The sequence below is a fragment of the Danio rerio genome, chromosome 2, assembly GCF_052040795.2.
Source record: "Danio rerio strain M-AB ecotype USA chromosome 2, GRCz13ab, whole genome shotgun sequence".
Lineage (NCBI taxonomy): Eukaryota > Metazoa > Chordata > Actinopteri > Cypriniformes > Danionidae > Danio > Danio rerio.
Genome location: NC_141022.1, coordinates 3524360 through 3547500, shown reverse-complemented (window position 1 = coordinate 3547500; position 23141 = coordinate 3524360). Strand labels below are relative to the sequence as shown.

Below are 23141 nucleotides of genomic sequence, written 5' to 3'. Positions count from 1 at the left end.
GTATATATGTACAATAGATGAGTGAACATATAATGGAACTTTTGTCTATTTGTATTGTATGTATGTATATATTGCGACAGAATGTAAAACAGATTAAAAATAGGCATAACATATTGTTTATAAATGGTGCTGTGGGGTGGGGGGGCTCTGTTGGAGCAAAGATCATTTGTCTCTGTTTTTCAAATACTTTTTAAATTGATGTTTTATTGACCAAAATGTTAATAAAAAGATTTTAAAAATAAAAAATAAAAATCACAATGCCAAGAATCACCGCAGAAGAGTAAACCGACCTCCAGAAAGTGGACGTGTATGTAGTCCTCAGTGAACTGCAGCAGCTCCACACAGGCGATCTGCTCCAGAAAGCGATAGATTCCCACACAGTTAGACGGGTCCATATGAGCGCGCAGGAACTGACCACAGATCTCAACCACCTCCGTCAGCTGTAGCATATCTGCGGCCACCATCAGCTCCTGCACCGTGTCCACCGTCACATCAATACAGCCTGACACAACCAAAACAACAGCTGCTTATAGTCCCGCATTCACATACAGCGGAAAACTGGCCAAATGAAAGGGTTAGTTCACTCAAATATTCTAATTCTGCCATTATTTAAAAACCTGTAACCATTGACTTGCAAAGTATTCGTTTTTCCTACAAAGGTTGTCAATGGTTACCTGTTTTCAGCATTCCTGGCCAAATTAAAGGGTTAGTTCACCCAAATATTCATATTCTGCCATTATTTATTCACCCTTGTCCAATTTTCTGTTATTTTGAGGAATGTTGGAAAGCTGTAACCATTGACTTCCATAGTATTTATTTTTCCTACTAAGGTAGTCAATGGTTACCAGTTTTCAGCATTCCTCAAAATATCTTCTTCTGTATTCAACAGAATTTGGAATCACATACAGGGCAAAACTGGCCAAATGAAAGGGTTAGTTCACTCAAATATTCTAATTCTGCCATTATTTAAAAACCTGTAACCATTGACTTGCAAAGTATTCGTTTTTCCTACTAAGGTTGTCAATGGTTACCCGCTTTCAGCATTCCTAGCCATTTTAAAGGATTAGTTCACCCAAATATATTTAAATTCTGCCATTATTTATTCACCCAATTTTCTGTTATTTTGAGGAATGTTGGAAAGCTGTAAACATTGACTTCCATAGTATTTATTTTTCCTACTAAGGTAGTCAATGGTTACCAGTTTTCACCATTCCTCAAAATATCTTCTTTTGTGTTCGACAGAATTTAGTATCACATACAGGGCAAAACTGGCCAAATTAAAGGGTTAGTTCACGCAAATATTCAAGTTCTGCCATTATTTTTAAAATCTGTAACCATTGACTTCCATAGCATTTATTTTTCCTACTAAGGTAGTCAATTGTTACCGGTTTTCAGCATTCTTCAAAATATCTTCTTTTGTGTTCAATAGAATGTGGAACCACTTACAGGGCAGAACTGGCCAAATTAAAGTGTTAATTCACTCAAAAATTCTAATTCTGCCATTATTTACTTACCCTTGACTTGGCCGACTTTTGTTTGCTGTTATTTTAAAGAATGTTGGAAACCTGTAACCATTGACTTCCATAGCATTTGTTTTTCCAATTAATTTTCTAATTCTGCCATTATTTACTCACCCTAGACTTGGACGATTTTTGTTTGCTGTTATTTTAAGTAATGTTAGAAACCTGTAACCATTGAGTTCCATAGTATTTATTTTTCCTATTAAGGTAGTCAATGGTTACCGGTTTTCAGCATTCTTGAAAATATCTTCTTCTGTATTCAACAGAATTTAGAACCACATACAGGTCAAAGCTGGCTAAATTAAAGGGTTAGTTCACTCAAAAATTCTAACTCTGCCATGATCTTAAAAATCTGTAACCATTGACTTCCATAGTATTTGTTTTTCCTACTATGGATGGTTTACAGGTTACTAATAATGATATATTGATGGCATTTACTCAATTAAACTAAAATTGCAGATGTCTTTTTTGCGTATGATCTTTACTTTAAAGGAAAGTTCACCCAAAACTGAAAATTCTGTCATCATATAATCAAATTTAAAATAACCATGCATCCCTTTCAATGTGTAAACGACAACATACTGTACAATTTAACTTCAAGCTACAAGTGCTTGATTTATTGTTACTGTACTGTGTTTCAAATGTCTTAAATTAGCTTGGAATTGTTATAGGTGATAATATTTTTTGTCATATCGCCCAGCTCTACCCCTTTAATATTCTAGTTTTCGGCAGTTGCCTGAAACAAAAAACAGCAGTGCAAACCGGTGTAGATAAACTCCAGGAGGATCTCAAAGACGTGTGGCTCCACTCCAGCGATGCGCACCTCCTCCTCGTGGGCTTCGCTCATGGCTCCGGAGAACAGAGCGGCGAAATACGGCCCGCTGGCAGCCAGCACCAGCTTATGGACCCCAAACCGTCGTCCGCCCACCAGCAGCCGCACATCGCAGAAGTCGGCCTGCAGACGCATCTTATTCATCTGAGCCAGCAGGAGCCTGGCGTGTCTGTCAGAGGAGAAACTCCCATGATCCTTCACTGCAACCGCTTCATCGCAGCGCGTGTGCGCCAGAGAGGGACCGGCAGAGCACATGATGAGGAGGATTCCAGCCGGACGCCACAGTCACTGAGCTTTTACCTAATATGCATAAATACAAACAAACACACATATTAAAAGGGCATATCCAAATTCTGTTGGACACAAAAGAAGATATTTTGAAGAATGCTGAAAAACCGGTAACCACTGACATCTTTGGTAGGAAAACAAATACTATGGAGCTCAATGGTTACAGGTTTTCAGCTTTCCTTTGTGTCACTGAGCTTTTACCTAACATGTACAAATGCAAACACACATAAGGGCTAGTTTGCCTAAAAAACTATCTCTTTCTCCCTCTCAAGTGATTCTAAGTCAGTTTTTAAAAATTCTGTTGAACACTAAAGAAGATATTTTGAAGAATGCTGAAAATGGTAACCATAGACTACATGGTTATGTAATACGCATACTATGGAAATGAATGGTTACAGGTTTTCAGCATTCTTCAGAAAATCTTTTTTTTTTTTGTGTTCAACAGAAGAAAGAATGACTTGAGGAAGAGTAAACAGTCAGTACATTTAGATAGACAGATGAACGGATGGACAGATAGACGGACAGACAGGTAGATAGACGGACGGACGGACAGACCGATAGGTAGACAGACAGACAGACAGACAGACAGACAGATAGACAAATAGATAGATAGATAGATAGATAGATAGATAGATAGATAGATAGATAGACAGACAGATAGATAGGTAGATAGACAGACAGATGATAGATAGATAGATAGATAGATAGATAGATAGATAGATAGATAGATAGATAGACAGACAGACAGACAGACAGACAGACAGACAGACAGACAGACAGACAGACAGACAGACAGACAGATGATAGATAGATAGACAGACAGACAGACAGATAGGTAGATAGACAGACAGATGATAGATAGATAGATAGATAGATAGATAGATAGATAGATAGATAGACAGACAGACAGACAGACAGACAGACAGACAGACAGACAGACAGACAGACAGACAGACAATAGATAGATAGACAGACAGACAGACAGACAGACAGACAGACAGACAGACAGATAGATAGGTAGATAGACAGACAGATGATAGATAGATAGATAGATAGATAGATAGATAGATAGATAGATAGACAGACAGACAGACAGACAGACAGACAGACAGACAGACAGACAGACAGACAGACAGGTAGATAGACAGACAGATGATAGATACATAGACAGACAGACATACAGACAGACAGACAGACAGATGATAGACAGACAGACAGACAGACAGATAATAGACAGACCGACAGACAGACAGACAGACAGACAGACAGACAGACAGACAGACAGACAGATGATAGATAGATAGATAGACAGACAGACAGACAGACAGACAGATGATAGATAGACAGACAGACAGACGACAGACAGACAGATGATAGATAGACAGACAGACAGATGATAGACAGACAGACAGACAGACAGATGATAGACAGACCGACAGACAGACAGACAGATAGATAGATAGATAGATAGATAGATAGATAGATAGATAGATAGATAGATAGATAGATAGATAGATATTTACAGTATTGTAACATACAAGCCTTCACAAAAACTATTTTTGTAAAAACTAAATTTTTTCTCAACAAGGTTAATATTTGCATGGCTCTATTGTAAATACAGTAACAAGCTTTTTTTTTTTGAGGTAAAGTTGTTTTTATATTCGCACATTAAATTAATTAATAATTTGTGACCCGGTCTCTGTATTGTACTTTTAATATTGGGGCTGAAATAGCATGCAAGTATGACTTCTAAACAACATTAGCACATTTAATTGACTGTACTGTTGTGCTCTGATAGTCATTGGTTGCTAACATGATTTCTGTACTTAAAATTGGCAAATAATGCTTTTCTGAAATTATATTATTAAGGAGAAAGTCTGAATGTGTGAATATGAAACCAGCTTTACCTCAATGCTTTTTATTAGCTGCCGGTTTGGGCTGGGCTGTATTCTGCTGTCAAGCTGATTACAGATGTCATGAAAAACCTGTCGAACCTGCAGCCCAAATCTTTAAACCACTGAGCAAGACAAACCTGTCCCATAATAAGAACAATAAAAGCTGACATCATCCTGGACTCCTGTAACGTTAAAAACCTGAAGTGTTTCCATGTTCGTTAACTGCAGCTTGACATCTAAAATACACCCAGCCCAAAACAACAACAACCCACTAGAAAAACAAGCTGCCAACACATATAAAACATGCGAACTTCATCGTGTAATATAGCGGAGTCTCTGTCTGTGTGTGTGTTTTGTTTCTTGCTCAATGGACTTACATTTTAATTTGTCTTTTTTCTTGACTTCATTTATCCATATTTTGGGCAGAGCCACTTCCGCACGAGCATCGAGCTTTCCTGCATCGGCGTCTCAGTCTGTCAGACCAACTAATCGATACACGGTTGTAAAGTGAAAAAAACATGTGACTGCTCAATTTATTCTAATTTTTTATTAAAATTTATATGAGTTATTTAACGAGGACATATTTAAACTGATATGAACGTGTGAAAGTGTCGAAGATGGATAAGGACAAGCCGAGAAATGACCTTTAAAGGGATAGTTCACGCAAAACTAAAAAAAGTCTGACATAGTTTACTCTCCGCAAATTCGTTTCTTCTGTTGATCACAAAAGAAGATATTTTGTAAAATTATGGAACCTATAGATAAATACACTAGATATCGCATACGGACCCTAAGCACGCGTCATTAGCGCCGCCATATTTGTACAGTGCTCCCGGGACGAGTGTCATTTAACCGCACAGTGTTACTACATGAAGATGCTGGACTTTAGCGTTGTCTATGGATGTAGTAACAAGCAAATAAAGGAAACAAAGCACAAAGGTAGAACACTTTATATAGAAGATTTCGTTTATTACGTTTTTGTTTGGTATGAACTTTTGTGCTAAACAACTAACGCGTTATTGATGATAATATTCACTTACTGCATTCACCTTAAGGCAAGCAGTACCAACTCTCACTAAACACTCGGCTTATGCTAGTTTAGTTGAATAAAATCAGCAAACAATGCAAAATAAACATGACAACGAGATGCTGCACTTCCAGAAACTTGTCGGCTAGTAACACTGACCTCCGGCTCTGGATGGCCAGTCCTCCACTGCAGCTTGGTCTCGCATTAATTTCAAAGGATCGCTACCCTGTACTAAAATGGCGGCTCCATTGACGCATTCCTTCCAATGGACAACAACAGGGTAGGCGATATGTATATGGATAGAATCCATTGACTTCCATAACCTTTCCTACTGGATGTCTGTGGTATGAAAGTTAATTTTCGCCACTAAATAAACAATATAAATACAAAGTTTGGTTTTGGGCTCTAGCACTATAAAAAATGTTGAGTTATTTATTTAACCCAATGCTTTGTTGGGTTATTTTTAACCTTCATTTGGTTATTTATTTAATAACCCTGCTAAAAATCCAGCTTAAACCAGCCTAGGATGGTTTTAGCTGGTCGACCAGCCTGGTTTTAGAGGGGTTTTGGTCACTTCCAGGCTGGTTTCCAGCCATTTCCAGCATGGTCTTAGCTGGTCAGGCTGGAAAGTGACCAGCTAAAACCAGCTTGACCATCCTGGTTTTGGCTGGGCTCCCAGCCTGGCTAGGCTGGTCCAGCTGGTTTAAGCTGACCTGACTAGTTAAACCAGGCTGGAAATGGCCAAAACCCCTCTAAAACCAGGCTGGTCGACCAGCTAAAACCCGCCAACCATCCTAGGCTGGATTTTTCAGCAGGGAACACCACCAGTTGGGATAAAATTTTGAATTTCAACACTCAACTGATTTAACTGACACGAAACAGCTTATATGCCTGCGTATGTTGTCAGGATCAGACTGTTACCAGCAACAAGTCCAAAAGCCAGGGTCTGTTTTAGTATGGGGTTGTGTCGGTGCCCTTGGCAAAAGTAACCTGCACTTCTGTGATGCATCATTAATGCTGAAAAGTGCATGAAGATTTTGGAGCACAGTATGCTGCCTTCTGATCCAGGAATGCCAATAGATACAAGACAATGCTGAGGAACAAACACTGGCTGCTGAGGAAGAGGATACTGGACTGGCCTGCCTGCAGTCCCGACCCGTCTCCAATAGAGAATGTGTGGCGCATTTTGAAGCACAAAATGCAACAATGAAGACCCGGTACTGTCGGCCACCTTAAGACTTGTCTGCAGGAAGAATAGGACAAAATGACACCAGAAACACTTCACACTTCAGTATCTAAACGTCTTTTAAATGCTATAAAGGAATGGCAACATTGCAAAACGGTAATTGCTTTACTGCTACAACCTTTCTTGAAATGTGTTGCAAGAGCCAAAATTAAAATATATGTGTGTTTAAAACAATAAAAACCATGAGGAACACATCAAACAGTGTATTATTAGCCAATAACATGGTAAATAACCTGAACTTTTCTGATTTCGAGTGTAAGGCAATAATAAGAAAAGCGCTGTACAATAACCTTGAGCTGAATGCAGTAATCAGGGTGTTACTCCCGAGTACCTGCACACTTGTTTTTTGTTTTGTTTTTTTGTACAAGCTGTCCTTGCATGATGTAACTTCACACACCGGCATGCTCACATTCACAAAGCCTTTAAGCCCGTACACACACTGCTGACACAGAGAGCGAGGGCTAATCCTACACACACTCCTCATATGTGCAACCTGCTCCAACAATGTCCTCATCACCTAATGGCTTATTATAGTCCATATGTGCAGATGTCAATTCTGGACATTCTGTTCTGATGAATTGTTATAGCAGGGCAACTGTAAACCCTTTCAGTGTCAGCCTTTTAGCACTGGGTCAACCTCAGGGAGCTGTGCACCATTGAACAGTGCAACTTTAAAGGGATAGTTCACCCAAAAATTGAAATAACGCACTATTTACTCACTATTGACTTGTTTCAAACCTGTTTGGGTTTATGTTTTGTTTTTTTGTTTTTGTTGTAAAAGATAGAGATAGTAATAAATTATTACACTACACATATAAAGTCAGACTTTTCAATATTACTCAAGTACAAAAGTATTTGATTTTAATTTTACTTAAAGGCATAGTTCACCCCCCAAACATGAAAATACTGTCATCATTTACTCACCGTTTCAAAAGCGTTTGAGCTTTTTCAGTTTTTCTACTGGTGAAACATACAGAGACCAATGACTGTAAAAAATATGGACGATGCGACAGCCCTTTTTCCCATTGAACGCCTTGAGGGCAAAACGCCTGCTTGACGGGCACAAACTGTCGCAAAAGACTGCTGAAATTGGAGCCAGACATGCGCAGAAGGACTGTCTGATGGAGCCAGAGGCGGAGCCGCGAAAATGAGCAGAGTCGAGCTTCCAATCAAACGATTTATGTAAAATCAACCACGCCCCCCGAACTTCTCAGCATGCGTTTGCTGTCATATCAACACAAATGGATGTTATAACGTTAACAAATATGAGGGTTTTATATATTCAATCGCGCCAGCTCCAGGCCGCAGCGCATAACTTACTCGCGGCGTCGCGGGCTGATTCCGGCTCGCATGCGTCAGCGCCTGCTCGCTCGGCCGCCGCATCTGGCTCGATTGACTCGGGCTGGAATTGGGTAGTGAGTCCAGGCATCCGGAGTAGGTCCAGCAGAGGTAACATTAGTCAGTCTGAGCTCTAAGAGATAAGTCTCCGGCAGGCGAGAATCTAGCCGGAACTGTGTTTTGCTATCTGGGTGGCTAGGCGTGTATCAGCAAACTAATAAAGCCCGAAAAAAGCCCTGAACTTAGCGAATAAACAGTGTTCCACCAGGATCATGTATGTCAGAAACTACAGTTTACTGCTGAACTCATTTTGTCATGGTAAAATAACACAGAAATCGAATAATAACATTTCAGTCTACTTCAGTCTCCTGCCGAAGCTCAGACGCCGCGCTTTGAGAAACTGTCAATCACAGCTGTCAATCACGATGACACGCCCAGCATTAAATTACTGCTAAAAACAAACTGTTTACAAAAATGAAGATCTGCACCTATTTCAGCACAATAACCACTGCCTTAATCGACCAGAACTATCTTTCGGGACATTTTATTGCAAGTGTAATATTTTTTTTTATTTGGGCTCAAGTCTCCTTCATTAACACGGAGGAGGCGGGCTTTATGACTTGTACTGCAGCCAGCCCCCAGGGGGCGATCTAACGGCCGAAACCTTCACTCAAACGTAGGCTTGCGGCACACTTGACAGAGACTAATATAACATATTACTCTAGTACAAGTATAAAGTCTATGGGCCCTATCATACACCCGGCGCAATGTGGCACAAGGCGCGGCGCAATAGTCTTTTGCTACTTTCAGCTTGGCGCAAGGGTCATTTTGAGGCGTTGCGCAAGGCTGTTTAAATAGCAAATGCATGTGCGCCCATAGACGTTCTGGTCTAAAAATGCAGACGTGTTTTGGCGCGTTGCTATTTTGAGAAACTGTAAATAGTCTGATCTTTAGACCAGAACAAAGTCGGTCTATTGTCTGGCGCAAAGTGCGCCTGGCTTACACACTACACACAAGATGCAATACGCAAATATCTTTACATATGAAAAAAATATAATATATTAAGGATATATATAATAAGGATATATACAGGATATAAATATAAAGGATTAAAATATTACAAAACATATAAATTTTTAGCCTACATGACGATTTAAAAACCACTGCCTTACTTTCTTCATCTCAAGAGACTTTTTTAAGTTCATTTAATTTGCTTTTGTATAATGTTATTATTATTAGCAGTATTATTTATTATATCCATATTTATAACTTGGCTCCATGCGGGTTCCAGTAGGTCTTCAGCAGTATTTGTGATGATTGGGATGCAGATCAACAGTTCATCTTTTCCAAATGATCAACTAGAAGTTATTGTTTGTTGCTCTTACAACTGGAATCGACGACAGGACTTTTGTCAGATAGTTGCACATGTCTAATAAATGTGTTTAAATATAAAGAATGGATCATTTCTATCAGTGAATCATTTACTGGAGACTCACTCAGAATGAATCATTTCAATCAGTGAATCATGTACAGAAGACTCACTCAGAATGAATCATTTCAATCAGTGAATCATTTACTGGAGACTCACTCAGAATGGATCATTTCTATCAGTGCAGTGAATCATTTACTGAAGACTCACTCAGAATGGATCATTTCTATCAGTGAATCATTTACTGGAGACTCACTCAGAATGAATCATTTCAATCAGTGAATCATGTACAGAAGACTCACTCAGAATGAATCATTTCAATCAGTGAATCATTTACTGGAGACTCACTCAGAATGGATCATTTCTATCAGTGCAGTGAATCATTTACTGAAGACTCACTCAGAATGGATCATTTCTATCAGTGAATCATTTACTGGAGACTCACTCAGAATGGATCATTTCTTTCAGTGAATCATGTACAGAAGACTCACTCAGAATGGATCATTTCTATCAGTGAATCATTTACAGAAGACTCACTCAGAATGGATCATTTCAATCAGTGAATCATGTACAGAAGACTCGCTCAGAATGAATCATTTGCAAAAGTGAGCTTTTAACTGAAAACTCAATCTAACTGAATCATTTGAATCAACGAATCATGTACTGAAGACTCATTCTTAACTTAAACCTTAAAACAGGCATTTTTCACAATACGTACAATCGCAGCACGTTTAAAAGAAATGAGTTTAAATATAAAGAATCAGACATGAGCTTTGAATTTACTCTCGGTCATTTATTTATTTTTTTAAGAAGCATGCATAACAAAAATAAGCTCTGCAATGAGGGTGAATGTTCCCTCTGTATGTTCTGCTGCTGACAAATCACAAATAATAATCATAATAAAAAATAATATGTTTTTTTGGCATTGTGTTATTTACCACAAACAAACTCATTTATTATATAAAACTATGACGTGTCTGGACTATTCAGCCTGAAAGACGACAACACAGTCCTGGCTTTCCTAAAAAAAAAACAATAATAAAAAAGCATAGTAAAAAAAGGTAAACATTACAAATATGCCGCAAACCTAAATCAACACATGTATTTCCTGTAGACTCTTTAACAGGCGCAAAATATAGAGTTTTTACCATCTTTAATCGGCAACTCAGCTTTTACAAAACTAAAAAGCAGTTTTGGATTTCTCTGGAACCAACATATATATATAAAACCATGCGTCAAAAAACCCTTCCTCGCATGGACGCGCAAAAAATACATATGTATATATATATATATATCGCAACTCAGAATGGATCATTTCTATCAGTGCAGTGAATCATTTACTGGAGACTCACTCAGAATGGATCATTTCTATCAGTGAATCATTTACTGGAGACTCACTCAGAATGAATCATTTCAATCAGTGAATCATGTACAGAAAACTCGCTCAGAATGAATCATTTCAATCAGTGAATCATGTACAGACGATTCACTCAGAATGAATCATTTCAATCAGTGAATCATTTACTGGAGACTCACTAAGAATGGATCATTTCTATCAGTGAATCATTTACTGGAGACTCACTCAGAATGGATCATTTCTATCAGTGAATCATGTACAGAAGACTCACTCAGAATGGATCATTTCTATCAGTGAATCATGTACAGCAGACTCACTCAGAATGAATCATTTCAATCAGTGAATCATGTACAGAAGACTCGCTCAGAATGAATCATTTGCAAAAGTGAGCTTTTAGCTGGAAACTCAATCTAACTGAATCATTTGAATCAACGAATCATGTACTGAAGACTCAGTTTTAACTTAAACCTTAAAACAGGCATTTTTCACAATACGTACAAATCGCAGCACTTTTAAAAGAAATGCGTTTAAATATAAAGAATCAGACATGAGCTCTGAATTTACTCTCGGTCATTTATTTATTTTTTTAAGAAGCATGCATAACAAAAATAAGCTCTGCAATGAGGGTGAATGTTCCCTCTGTATGTTCTGCTGCTGACAAAATCACAAATAATAATCATAATAAAAAATAATATGTTTTTTTGGCATTGTGTTATTTACCACAAACAAACTCATTTATTATATAAAACTATGACGTGTCTGGACTATTCAGCCTGAAAGACGACAACACAGTCCTGGCTTTCCTAAAAAAAAATAATAATAAAAAAGCATAGTAAAAAAAAAAGGTAAACATTACAAATATGCCGCAAACCTAAATCAACACATGTATTTCCTGTAGACTCTTTAACAGGCGCAAAATATAGAGTTTTTACCATCTTTAATCGGCAACTCAGCTTTTACAAAACTAAAAAGCAGTTTTGGATTTCTCTGGAACCAACATATATATATAAAACCATGCGTCAAAAAACCCTTCCTCGCATGGACGCGCAAAAAAAAATACATATATATATCGCAATTTCAGAGTTAAAGTGAGCGATAAAAGCACCTTGCTGCGTTACATTCACAAAATACACTTAAAAAAAACAACACAAAACATTAATATAGTGTAACGAGACGCATTCATCCTGGCACTATATATAGTTGCTATTAAAAAGAGCGCGATTGTGTTACAAAAACTCGGCTGTTTATTTGGGTGAGCATGTGTAAACGTGTCTACAAAGGGCTCGATCAACACTTGTTCAAGTACTGCAGTATTATGACCAACGAGGAATGCTTTGGAAAGTGCAAGATACATACAAACTGCCTTTATGTTACGCCCTGCGCTCATTGTTCATGTGGTAAAATGAAGAGACGCAATGGCGAAATCAGTCTTAGTGCACTTCAATCTTTCAGACGGTGGGAACGCTGGACATGTGGACTGGATAGGCTAGCCGGACGTCCAGAGCCTGGTTGTGCTGTGCTAATGACGTCTGGCTGTAATGCAGAACAAGATCCTTCAGAGATTTGTGGAGGTCGAAGGGTTCGACGAAGCCGTAGCCGCGCTCTGTGTGGCGGATAACGCAGTGCCGGACCTGACTGTTGACCCTGAGGATGTAAAGAGAGAGAGAGATTGATTTAGAGGCTGGTTTTTGTGGCTTTATGAAGGAGTTTTGTGGGAGAGAGGGGTTATTTCAAAGGATAAATCATGTAAAAATAAAAGTCCTGACATTATTTCTCATCTTCCACCTGTTTCGAACCAGTTTGAGGCTTTTTTAGTTCTCTTAATGTCAAAGGAAGATATTTAGAAGAATGTTAGAAACCGGTAACCATTGACTTTCACTGTATATTTTTTTTTCTGTTCCCAGTTTCCAACATTCTTTAAAGTATCTTCAAAGGCTAAAAGTAACTTATAAAAAAAATTTTGTGCGTAAAAGGTGAGTTTTTTTTAGTTCTCTTAAACATAAAAGAAGATATTTTGACGAATGTTGGAAACCGGTAACCATTGACTTCCACTGTATTTGTTTTTCCTACTCCCAGTTTCTAACATTCTTCAAAATATCCTTCATTTTGTGTTTAACAATAGTTTTAATGTTTGCATGAAGGACAGGTTACATTTGTTTACAATATTATTTAATTTGTATCTTTATTATTTTGATTTATAGATTGTTTTTATTTATTGCTAATTTTTTGTCTTTCTATTGAGATTTTGATCAGAGCTATTTTTAAAAATCTTAATTTAAAGGGATGGTTCATGTAAAAATGTAAATTCTGTCACCGTTTACTCATCCTCCACTTGTTTGAGGATTTTTTAGTTCTCTTAAAAACAAAAGAATATATTTTGAAGAATGTTGGAAACCGGTAACCATTGACTTTCACTGTATTTGGTTTTTCTTTTCCCAGTTTCCAACATTCTTCAAAGTATCTTCGAAGGCTAAAAGTAACTTATAAAAAAAATTGGTAAATTGTTTTTGTGTGTAAATTGTGAGTTTTTTTAGTTCTCTTAAACATAAAAGAAGATATTTTGTCGAATGTTGGAAACCGGTAACCATTGACTTCCACTGTATTTGTTTTTCCTACTCCCAGTTTCTAACATTCTTTAATATATTCTGTCACGGTTCATTCATCCTCCACTTGTTTGAGGATTTTTTAGTTCTCTTAAACACAAACGAAGATAATTTAAAGAATGTTGGAAACTGGTAACCATTGACTTTCACTATATTTGTTTTTCCTACTCCCAGTTTCCAACATTCCTCAAAATATCTTCCATTTTGTGTTCAACAGCTAAAAGGAACCAAAAATCTTTTTACACTGGAAAAAAATTCCTTCTTAAGAGTTTTTGTGTTTGTTTTTATTATTGCAATTTTGATCAAAGATACTCTTAAAGACTTAATTTAAAGCGATGGTTCACCCAAAAATGTAAATCCTAGCATTATTTACTCATCCCCCAGTTGTTTCATACCAGTTTAAGGTTTTTTAGTTCTCTTGAACACAAAAGAAGATAATTTGAAGAATGTTGGAAACCGGTAACCATTGACTTCCACTGTATTTTTTTTCCTACTCCCTGTTTCCAACATCCTTTAAAATATCTTCCAATTTGTGTTTAACAGATATTTTTCATGTTTGCATGAAGGACAGGTTACATTTGTTCACAATATTATTAGGATAGAAATTTGGAAACTGAAGCACCCGGAGGAAGCCCACAAGAACGCAGGGAGAACATCCAAACTCCACACAGAAACGCCAACTAACCCAGCCGAGGCTTGAACCAGTGACTTTCTTGCTGTGAGGTGACAACTCTACCCACTGCACCACTGCGTTGTCCACCATTGACATCGCCTGTATTTATTTTTTTCACAGTATTTGTTGTTTCTTTTACACGTTAAACAAAAAATGGAATATATTTTGGAGAATGTTGGAAACTGGAAGTGGACAAAACAAATACTATGGAAGTCAATGGTTACCGATTTCCAACATTCTTCAAAATATCTTATTTTGTGTTTAGAAGAACTAAAAAAAACTCAAACTGGTTTGAAACAAGTGGAGGATGAGTAAATGATGACAGAATCTTCATTTTTGGGAGACCTGTATCTTTAAATTAAGACACAATTATGGCAGAACAAATTTTTAAGTAAATCATCCCTTTTATTCATGACATTTTAACAGTATCTCAGATACTATTAAAGTTAAGTTCCTTTTAACTGTTGAACACCAAATGGAAGATATTTTGAAGAATGTCGGAAACTGGTAGTAGGACAAAAAAATCATTCAATGGAAGTCAATGGTTACCGGTTTCCAACATTCTTCAAAATATCTTCTTTTGTGTACAAGAAAACTAAAAAACTGAATTTTCTGTTTTATGTGAACTATCTCTTTAAATTAAGATTCTTTAATAGTATCTCTGATCAAAATCTAGGTAAAAATAAAAAAATATATATAAAAAATAAATCAATAAATCATTAAATCAAAATAATACACCCACATGTTAAATTTCTACCCTAATTATAATGCAAGCAAAATACCATTTTCCAATTTTTTAAGTTGCTTTTAACCTTTGAAGATACTTGGAAAAATGTCGGACACTAGTAGTAGGAACAACAAATACAATGCAAATCAATGGTTACCGGTTTTCAACATTCTTCAAAATATCTTCTTTTTGTATGAAATTTTCATGTTTGGGTTTGATAAACAAACAAACAAACAAACAAACAAACCAAACAAACTGGAATGAAACAAGATTGCAAACTTACACGACAGAGCAGGCGTAGCAATCCTTGCTGCTGCTGTTGCGGATGAGAAAAGCTCCGTTTGGTTTCCCAAGAAGAAGCTCCTCTGCTGGACCGCGAGCCAGATCTCCCACAAACCAGCTCTCCTCCCTCAGCAGCTCCTCACACCCAGACCTGAGGAAAATAATCACTTATTAAAAGCTTTGAAAATGTGGTGTCTGTAGCTTTAAGAGCGGCTGTATTGTTCGCCTAAAGGACAGTTTGTCTCTCGCAGACCTTACAGACCCATTGCATCAGCCAGACCTGCGCTTGACTTTGTTAATTATTGCGGGAAATTAAACGCCTTTAAGGTGCTGTTATACTAAAGGACTGAAATCAGTAAAACAATGAGTGGTGATGGTGTAGAAAATAATAGTGGTGATGAATAGAAATTAAATATAAACATTAATCATTTCTGGAGCCAGGTAATGATTTTTCCACTTTAGTTTTAGTATATTCCATTAATTAAAAAATTATAAAAATTAAATCAAATAAATTAAAATAAATGAACCATTTTGCTTGGTTTTCCCTGTGTTTAATTACTATTATTTTTAAGTAATAAATCTTTTTGGGGGAGACATAAAAATACATATAACTTGACTTCAGAAATGATTATTATGAGTATATTTTTTACTAGATTACATTTTAAATGTAAAATTCAATTTTAGCTGTAATCACCAACATTAAACAAATGAACCTTTCTGCTCTGTTTTCTCTAGATGTCTTTGTTTGTTTATTTATTCATTTTTTATTAAATTTTTTGAAGATGGAAAAATACATTTAATCAAAATAAATAATTTCTGGGTACTTTGAACGAAATTCCATTTTAAATGTTAAAATAAATATTAATATTAGCTGCAATTACTAACACAAAACAAATGATTAATTTAAGATTTTGCCATGTTTTCTCCAGAAATCTTTTGAGTTTGTTATGTATTTATTTTTTATTAATTAATTTTTGGGCGACAGAAAACTACATTTAATCAAAACCAATTATTTCTGAGTAATTTTAACTAAATTCTGTCTTAAATTAATAATTTTGCTATGTTTTTCTGAATATTCTTATATTAGATTGTTTTATAAATAATTTTTGGGGGGACAGAAAAATACATTTAATCAAAACTAAACATTTCTGGGGTCAAGTTTTGATTTTTCCACTTCATGTTTTTTTTTCTCATTTAAATTTTTACTTTATTCAATTTTAAATGTAAAATAAAGCTGTAATCACTAACATTAAATAAACTCATCATTTTGCTATATTTCCTCCTAAAATCCTCAAGTCTGTTTATTTATTTACATTTTTATTACTTTTTGGGGGACAGAAAAATACATTTAATTAAACCTAACCATTTCTTGTGAATTTAACCAAATTCCATTTAAATGTTAAATTAATTGTTAGCTGTAATCACCAACATTAAACAAATTAATCAGTTTATGCTCTCTCCAGATATCCTTATCTCTGTTTATTTATTTTATATTTAATTTTTGGGGGACAGAAAAATACATTTAATCAAAAATAATAATCTCTGAAATCAAGTTATGATTTTTCCGCTTACAGTTTTTCCCATTTTCCATTGACATCCTTATACTGTTTAATTCATTCATTAGTTTATTTTGTGAGTAAACATGCATTTAATCAAAACAAATTGTAAAATTGAAGTCAATGGTTACCAGTTTCCAAAATTCTTCAAAGTATATTCTTTTGTAAAATAATTAATTTATTCATTTATTTAGTGGCCGAACATACATTTAATCAAAACAAATTGTACAACGAAAGTCAGTAGTTACAGGTTTTCAACATTCTTCAAAATATCTTCTTTTGTGTTTAAGAGAATTAAAAAAACTCAAAGGTGGAATGTGAGTAAATGATGAAAATAATTTCATTTTTGGGTGAACTATCCCTTTAAATGAAGACTTTTTAATAGCATCTCTGATCAAAATCTCAAAAAAAAGAGGGGGAAAATTATTAGCAATAAATAAAAAAATCAATACATCAAAATAACACACCCACAAAACTTCTATCCTAATTATAAAGCAAGCAAAATCTAACCTACCTTTCACGCAAAGATACTATTTACCTATTTTTTTTTTTTTTTTTTGATTTAGTAATAGCTTTTTTTAACTTTTGAAGATACTTTAAAGAACATTGTAAACTGGTAGTAGGAAAAAACAAATACAATGGAATTCAATGGTTACCGGTTTTCAACATTCTTCAAAGTATATTCTTTTGTAAAATAATTAATTCATTAATTTATTTAGTGACCGAACATACATTTAATAAAAAAAATAATAAAAAATCGTACATTGGAAGTCAATAGTTACCGGTTTCCAACATTCTTCAAAATATCTTCTTTTGTGTTTAAGAGAATTAAAAAAACTCAAAGGTGGAATGTGAGTAAATGATGAAAATAATTTAATTTTTGGGTGAACTATCCCTTTAAATGAAGACTTTTTAATAGCATCTCTGATCAAAATCTCAATAAAAAAGAGGGAGGAAATTATTGGAAATAAATAAAACAATCAATAAATCAAAATAACACACCCACAAAACTTCTATGCTAATTTTAAAGCAAGCAAAATCTAACTTACCCTTCACGCAAAGATACCATTTACCAAATTGTTTTATAAGTTGCTTTTAACTTTTGAAGATACTTTAAAGAATGTCAGAAACTGATACAAATACAATGGAATCCAACATTCTTCAAAATATCTTCTTTTGTGAAATTTACATTTTTTACTGTTTGATTTATTTATTTATTTATTTAGTGACTAAACATACATTTAATCAAAACAAATTGTAAGCATAAAACTTTACCAGACATCAGATGAAACTGCAGCACAAATTCATGCAGACTTAACATTTCTACTAGTTTTCTTGAAATGTAATATCCATAGACAATAATCAATATCATAGTTCAAGTGTACATCCAAACATTTGATACGTTCTTCAAAATTAGCCAAATTCAATGACCTTCTGCTACAAATCCTATAAATGTCATTGTTTTAATGACTGGATCATCTCCATATTTTCTCCATCACGTAAATGCTGTTGCTTTTCTCAGCCCTATGACCTAACAGACAGTAAATTACCCCAAAAACATCCCTCAGGATCGCATAACAGGAGGCACCCAAGCGAATTTCATGGCGACTCGGCTATGAGCTCTTCTGATTGGCCGATAAACAGCCAACCAGCAACCGCCCAGGATTTCTGCACATCAACTGCACAGGAATGAGCAGCCACTGAGAGCCGCTTAGCAACATCTCAGCGACACACACTTCAGAGTGTTCATGTGACGTCAAACACTAATGAACGCCCACCTGCAGGGCAAAACACAGCCTTCTTCATTGACTGCCATTCAGTTTTTATACTTCATATCACGGTTATTAATATTATCAGGTTTTGTTTTGAAATGGGTTGAAGACACACTTAAAGGGATAGTTCACCCAAAAAGGAGAATTTCCTGTTCATTTAATTACTTTCTACTTACTACTCAATATTTACTTCAGTAAAATATTTAAAGGGGTGTAAAATAAGTCTCTAATGTCTCTAGAGTGTGTGTGTGTGTGTAAAGTTTCAACTCAAAATACCACACAAATGATGTCTTGTAACTCGTTGAAACTGCCTCGTTTATGCTTTGACCCTAATTGTGGTGTTTTGGTGACTGTCGCTTTAAATTCAAATGAGATTGTGCTCTTTTTCAGAAGAGGGCGGAGCTATAAATGCCTGTGTTTCAGCATAGTGGCAGATTCAAAAACAAGACTAACGTCCTATGCTAATGAGGGAGAGATGGTCACTAGTGGGCGGGGCTTTGCCCCAAGGACGAATGTCATTCAAAGTGTTTCTACAGACTGTCTTTATCAAGTGTGATTATTAACACATAAATTAATTAATTTTTACTATTAGAAGCTGGTTATATTCACACCCTGCTGCCCCACAACTGTGATTAAACCCATTTTTAAAATGATTTTTGCATAATAGGTCCCTTTTAAAGAAGATTTTGAGCTGAATCCGTGCTGTTTGGCGATTTATATAATGGCAGTGGATGGTGACAGGTTTTTAGATAAAATAAACATAAAATAAAAATAAACACATACAAAAAAGTCCAAATCAATAGCCATGCCTCCTGATGACACACTGAGGTCTTGTGAAGCCAAAAGATCGCTAGGTGTAAGAAATTGAACATTTAATCTATAGGCTGGTCAAACAGATATCGGCATGAATTGTAGTCTAGTCACTTTTGACAGAGGGTCAGGTGATGCAGTTTGATAGATATTGGTGATTGCATCACCAGCACTCACGCTTTAGTTTTTCAGATATTCTAAAAAAAATAGATAAATAAAAAACAGTAACCATTGACTTCCACTGTATTTGTATTTTTTATTGGGAAAGTCAATGGTTGCCGGTTTCCAACATTCTTCAAAATATCTTCTTTAGTGTTCAACAGAAAAAAAGAAACTCACAAAGGTTTAAAACCACTTTTAGGGTAAGTAAATTGTGAATAAATGTTAATTTTTAGGCGAACTATCCTTTACAAACTATCTATGCCAACTATCGGCATTTCAGCATCAATTCAGATTAGATCATAGAAGGGTTGTCGTGATACCACTATTTAATCTTACGATACCATATCACATTACCAAGTAGTATTGCGATACTGTAATTCATAACTCCAATTATAAAAGGAAATTGTCAGAAATACTATATTTCATGTTATAATAGGCCTACTTGAATGTAATTCATAATTCCCTTAAGGCCAAAAAGTATATTTGCAGCTCACTTCACCTACACTTTATTCACTCTTGTTGTTTATTTTGTATATAACTGACCAACAAAAATACATTAAAATAAAGATACAAATTATTCAGAATGAAATTTGTTACTAAAGAGCGTTTTTGCCAACAGAATTAGGCTATATGAAGTGGTCAAAAATAGTTTTTCTGTAGTTATTTTGGGTTTTCCATCAATTTTTTTCTTTCAGTCTTATCAGGTAACAATCCAAAATCATTGAAAATGTCACTTTGTGAGTCGTGTTCTTCTAAAGAGACTGTCGCTGCTGTTGTAGCTACTAAATCATATTAACAGGAACAGAAATGAACTGATCCAGATGTGCGTTCGAACTGAAGCAGGGGTTTTCAAACTGTGGGTCGCGACCCACTAGTGGCTCGCACAGTGAACAAAGGTGGGTCGCGCAACGTCACATAGCTGCAGCTATTTACATTGCGGTGAATCAAAACCAGTACGATAGACGGCAATAACTCAAAAACCTCTGACCCTAAAAAGATCTAAAGTGTGTTTCCTACAAAAAGACAAAGCTTGTTATGTTTCACAGCTGCCTTTTTCTTTTTTTCCGCTCGACATATACAATATTAAAGTTACTATAGTTAAAAGTTAAAGTTATACAATATGCAAATACGATTAAAAGTGAAGTAGATTTTATAGCTTTATTTAATTTCTGAATAGGTCATTGATTTTAATAGGCTAAACCTTTTATTTTAATGTCAATATTTTCTAATGTTTGCTATGCATTCTATCATTTGAAGCTATTTGTTGTCCCATATTTTTTACATCCCAATGGCGACAGATTGCTAATCAATAAATAGCTATAGTGCTATCTGTTAGTTATGACGTCAGCTAATGTTATGGAAGGGCATAGATGTTATGGAAAACAGTAATAGTAATGTAACTACCCCATCATTCTTCCTCAAGCAAATGTGTAAATATTAGATTAATTCAGCAATAATGTTAATTGCATTGGCATATTTATCTGACGTTTTCCCAGCTTGTAGTAGTCGAAAAAAGCTGTTTAGTTTCTTATGACTTTACACTAGCAGTGGAATTTACTGCGATGTGACGGGGCTTGATCATAATCAAGGGTCTTGATCAAAGGTTGATCATATTCTCTTCTGGAAAAAAGAAGAGTATCTTTTTCAACAAAAATAATGATCACAGTTACAGCCAGCATCCCACAAAATGCATTTTGAGCCACATTTTGTGCATTTCAAACTGCAAAATCCAAAAAGCCACACACCATATATTATTGACTGCTTTGAATGGAGACATTTTTTACCCATTTTTCCATATAAAAATATAATGGTGGGTCTTGAGATTGAATTACTTTCCTAGGTGGGTCCCGCAATAAAAAAGTTTGGGAATCCCTGCAATAGGCTACCATACAAGGCGTGAATTCTACAGTTTTGCAACCTTGAAGGGCTCCACAGACTATTCAGATAAAATGGTTTATTGTTGCACAAACGTGTGAGCACTTTAGTGACTTTTCCACATGCAACATCACCTATTGTAGACGATACTACAATTATCTACTTTAGATACTACAGTTGCATCGCCAGTATCTTGGAGCCAAAGTATTGCGATACTACCATAGTACTGGTAAACTGTGCAACCCTACAGTGCTGATTTTTGCAGCAATTTTATTACTGAACTTGATTCTTAAAAGCAATCCTAGGGCTCTTTTAATACTATTAACTTTTTTAATACTATTACTATTATACTTTTAAAGGTATATATGGACACTTACTCTTTCTGGAGCGTGTTTTGGAAATTCTCTTGAGAATAACACTGTGGTTTTGAGATCTCGGTCATACTGATGTCCTCGAAAGCTTTCCTCCTTTGAATTTCCTGTAAAAATTTAAGAAAAATCGATGTGTTAGATTTTATTAGACGTGATGATGTTCAATAACACAACGTGTTGTGATAACGAACATCCATGATATAGTCATCATGGGCACTTTAAACAAGAGTGAATCATTATTATTTAATCTTTTAGAGGAGGGCGGCAAGGTGGCTTAGCGGTTAGCTGGGCCAGTTGGCATTTCTGTGTGGAGTTTGTATGCTCTTCACGTGTTGGCGTGGGTTTCCCCTGATGCTCTGGTTTCCCCGACAGTCCAAACACATGGGCTATAGGTGAAATGGGTGAACTAAATTGGCGTAATTGTACAGTATGAGTGTGTGTGAATGCAAGTGTATGTGGGTGTTTCCTAGAACTGGGTTGCGGCTGGAAGGGCAGTCGCTGCGTAAAACATATGCTGTAATAGTTGGCGGTTCATTCCGCTGTGGCAACCCCTGATAAATAAGGGACTAAGCCAAAGGAAAATTAATGAATAGTAAATCTTGTGGCGCAACGTCAACCTTTTTTGCTCTGCTCAATGACAGGCTAATGGTCGCCAACGCGCTGAATTCCAGAAATTATAAATATTTAAAATAGGCACTATTCTTTAAGTTAAACTGCATAGTTGCAATCTAAACAACTACATTCGACTAAAAAGCCTAAAAAGTACATGATGTCGTCCAACAATATTTGTCAATATTTGTCAAAACTGTAGTGAGTTTGTTGATCTGCTGTCACTCTATGTGGGCAGAGTAATACACACGGGTGAAGAGGCTGTATGAGTGCTGATATTGCAGAATATCGCATGTCTATCAGTCAATCAATTCGAGAACCATACAGAACTGTTGTATAAATCTAAATACGCACATGCATGCATATATTTGAGAAAATGTTTATCTATATTTAGATATAAAATATATACGTATATGATACAAATTACACATACATGTAAATATCTAACAAAACTATTTTGTATAGTTTTTTTTGCTATGTGTATATATATATATATATATATATATATATATATATATATATATATATATATATATATATATATATATACACACACATATAAATATACATATATATATATATATACATATATATATATATATATATATATATACACACACACACACACATATATATATATATATATATATATATATATATATACACACACACACACACACACACACACACACACACACACACACACACATATATATATATATATATATATATATATATATATATATATATATATATATATATATATATA

The 23141-nt window shown here is 35.4% G+C and overlaps 2 protein-coding genes and 1 long non-coding RNA gene across 6 annotated transcripts in view; 1 reads left to right on the top strand and 2 right to left on the bottom strand.

The window, feature by feature from the left end:
• Positions 1 to 5015, bottom strand: part of ipp (intracisternal A particle-promoted polypeptide) — a 23127-nt gene extending 18112 nt beyond the window's left edge. Inside the window, 3 exon segments of the mRNA NM_001113621.1 lie at positions 291 to 502; positions 2283 to 2652; positions 4913 to 5015. Of these exon segments, the coding sequence (NP_001107093.1) occupies positions 291 to 502; positions 2283 to 2607 (537 nt within the window). The 5' untranslated portion in view covers positions 2608 to 2652; positions 4913 to 5015.
• A 5338-nt stretch (positions 5016 to 10353) lies between these two features.
• pik3r3a (phosphoinositide-3-kinase, regulatory subunit 3a (gamma)) overlaps positions 10354 to 23141 on the bottom strand; it is a 31232-nt gene continuing 18444 nt past the window's right edge. For 2 of the 3 annotated variants that reach the window (NM_001291329.1, NM_213038.2), the window contains 3 exons: positions 21770 to 21870; positions 15219 to 15368; positions 10354 to 12576 (listed from right to left, as the gene is read on the bottom strand). In NM_001291329.1, the coding sequence (NP_001278258.1) occupies positions 12381 to 12576; positions 15219 to 15368; positions 21770 to 21870 (447 nt within the window). In that variant the 3' untranslated portion in view covers positions 10354 to 12380. Of the gene's footprint in view, positions 12577 to 15218; positions 15369 to 17050; positions 17663 to 19756; positions 21871 to 23141 lie in introns of those variants that run through there. The other variant, XR_015477652.1, reaches the window with a different exon arrangement.
• LOC147836985 (uncharacterized) lies at positions 15014 to 22854 on the top strand. Of its 2 annotated transcripts, XR_015478126.1 has the most exons (3): positions 15014 to 15094; positions 16908 to 17657; positions 19751 to 22854. It is a non-coding gene; the product is annotated as an uncharacterized LOC147836985 (long non-coding RNA). The 2 variants fall into 2 exon arrangements; XR_015478125.1 differs by lacking the exons at positions 15014 to 15094; positions 19751 to 22854 and adding an exon at positions 18686 to 19300 and having other exon boundaries at positions 17333 to 17657.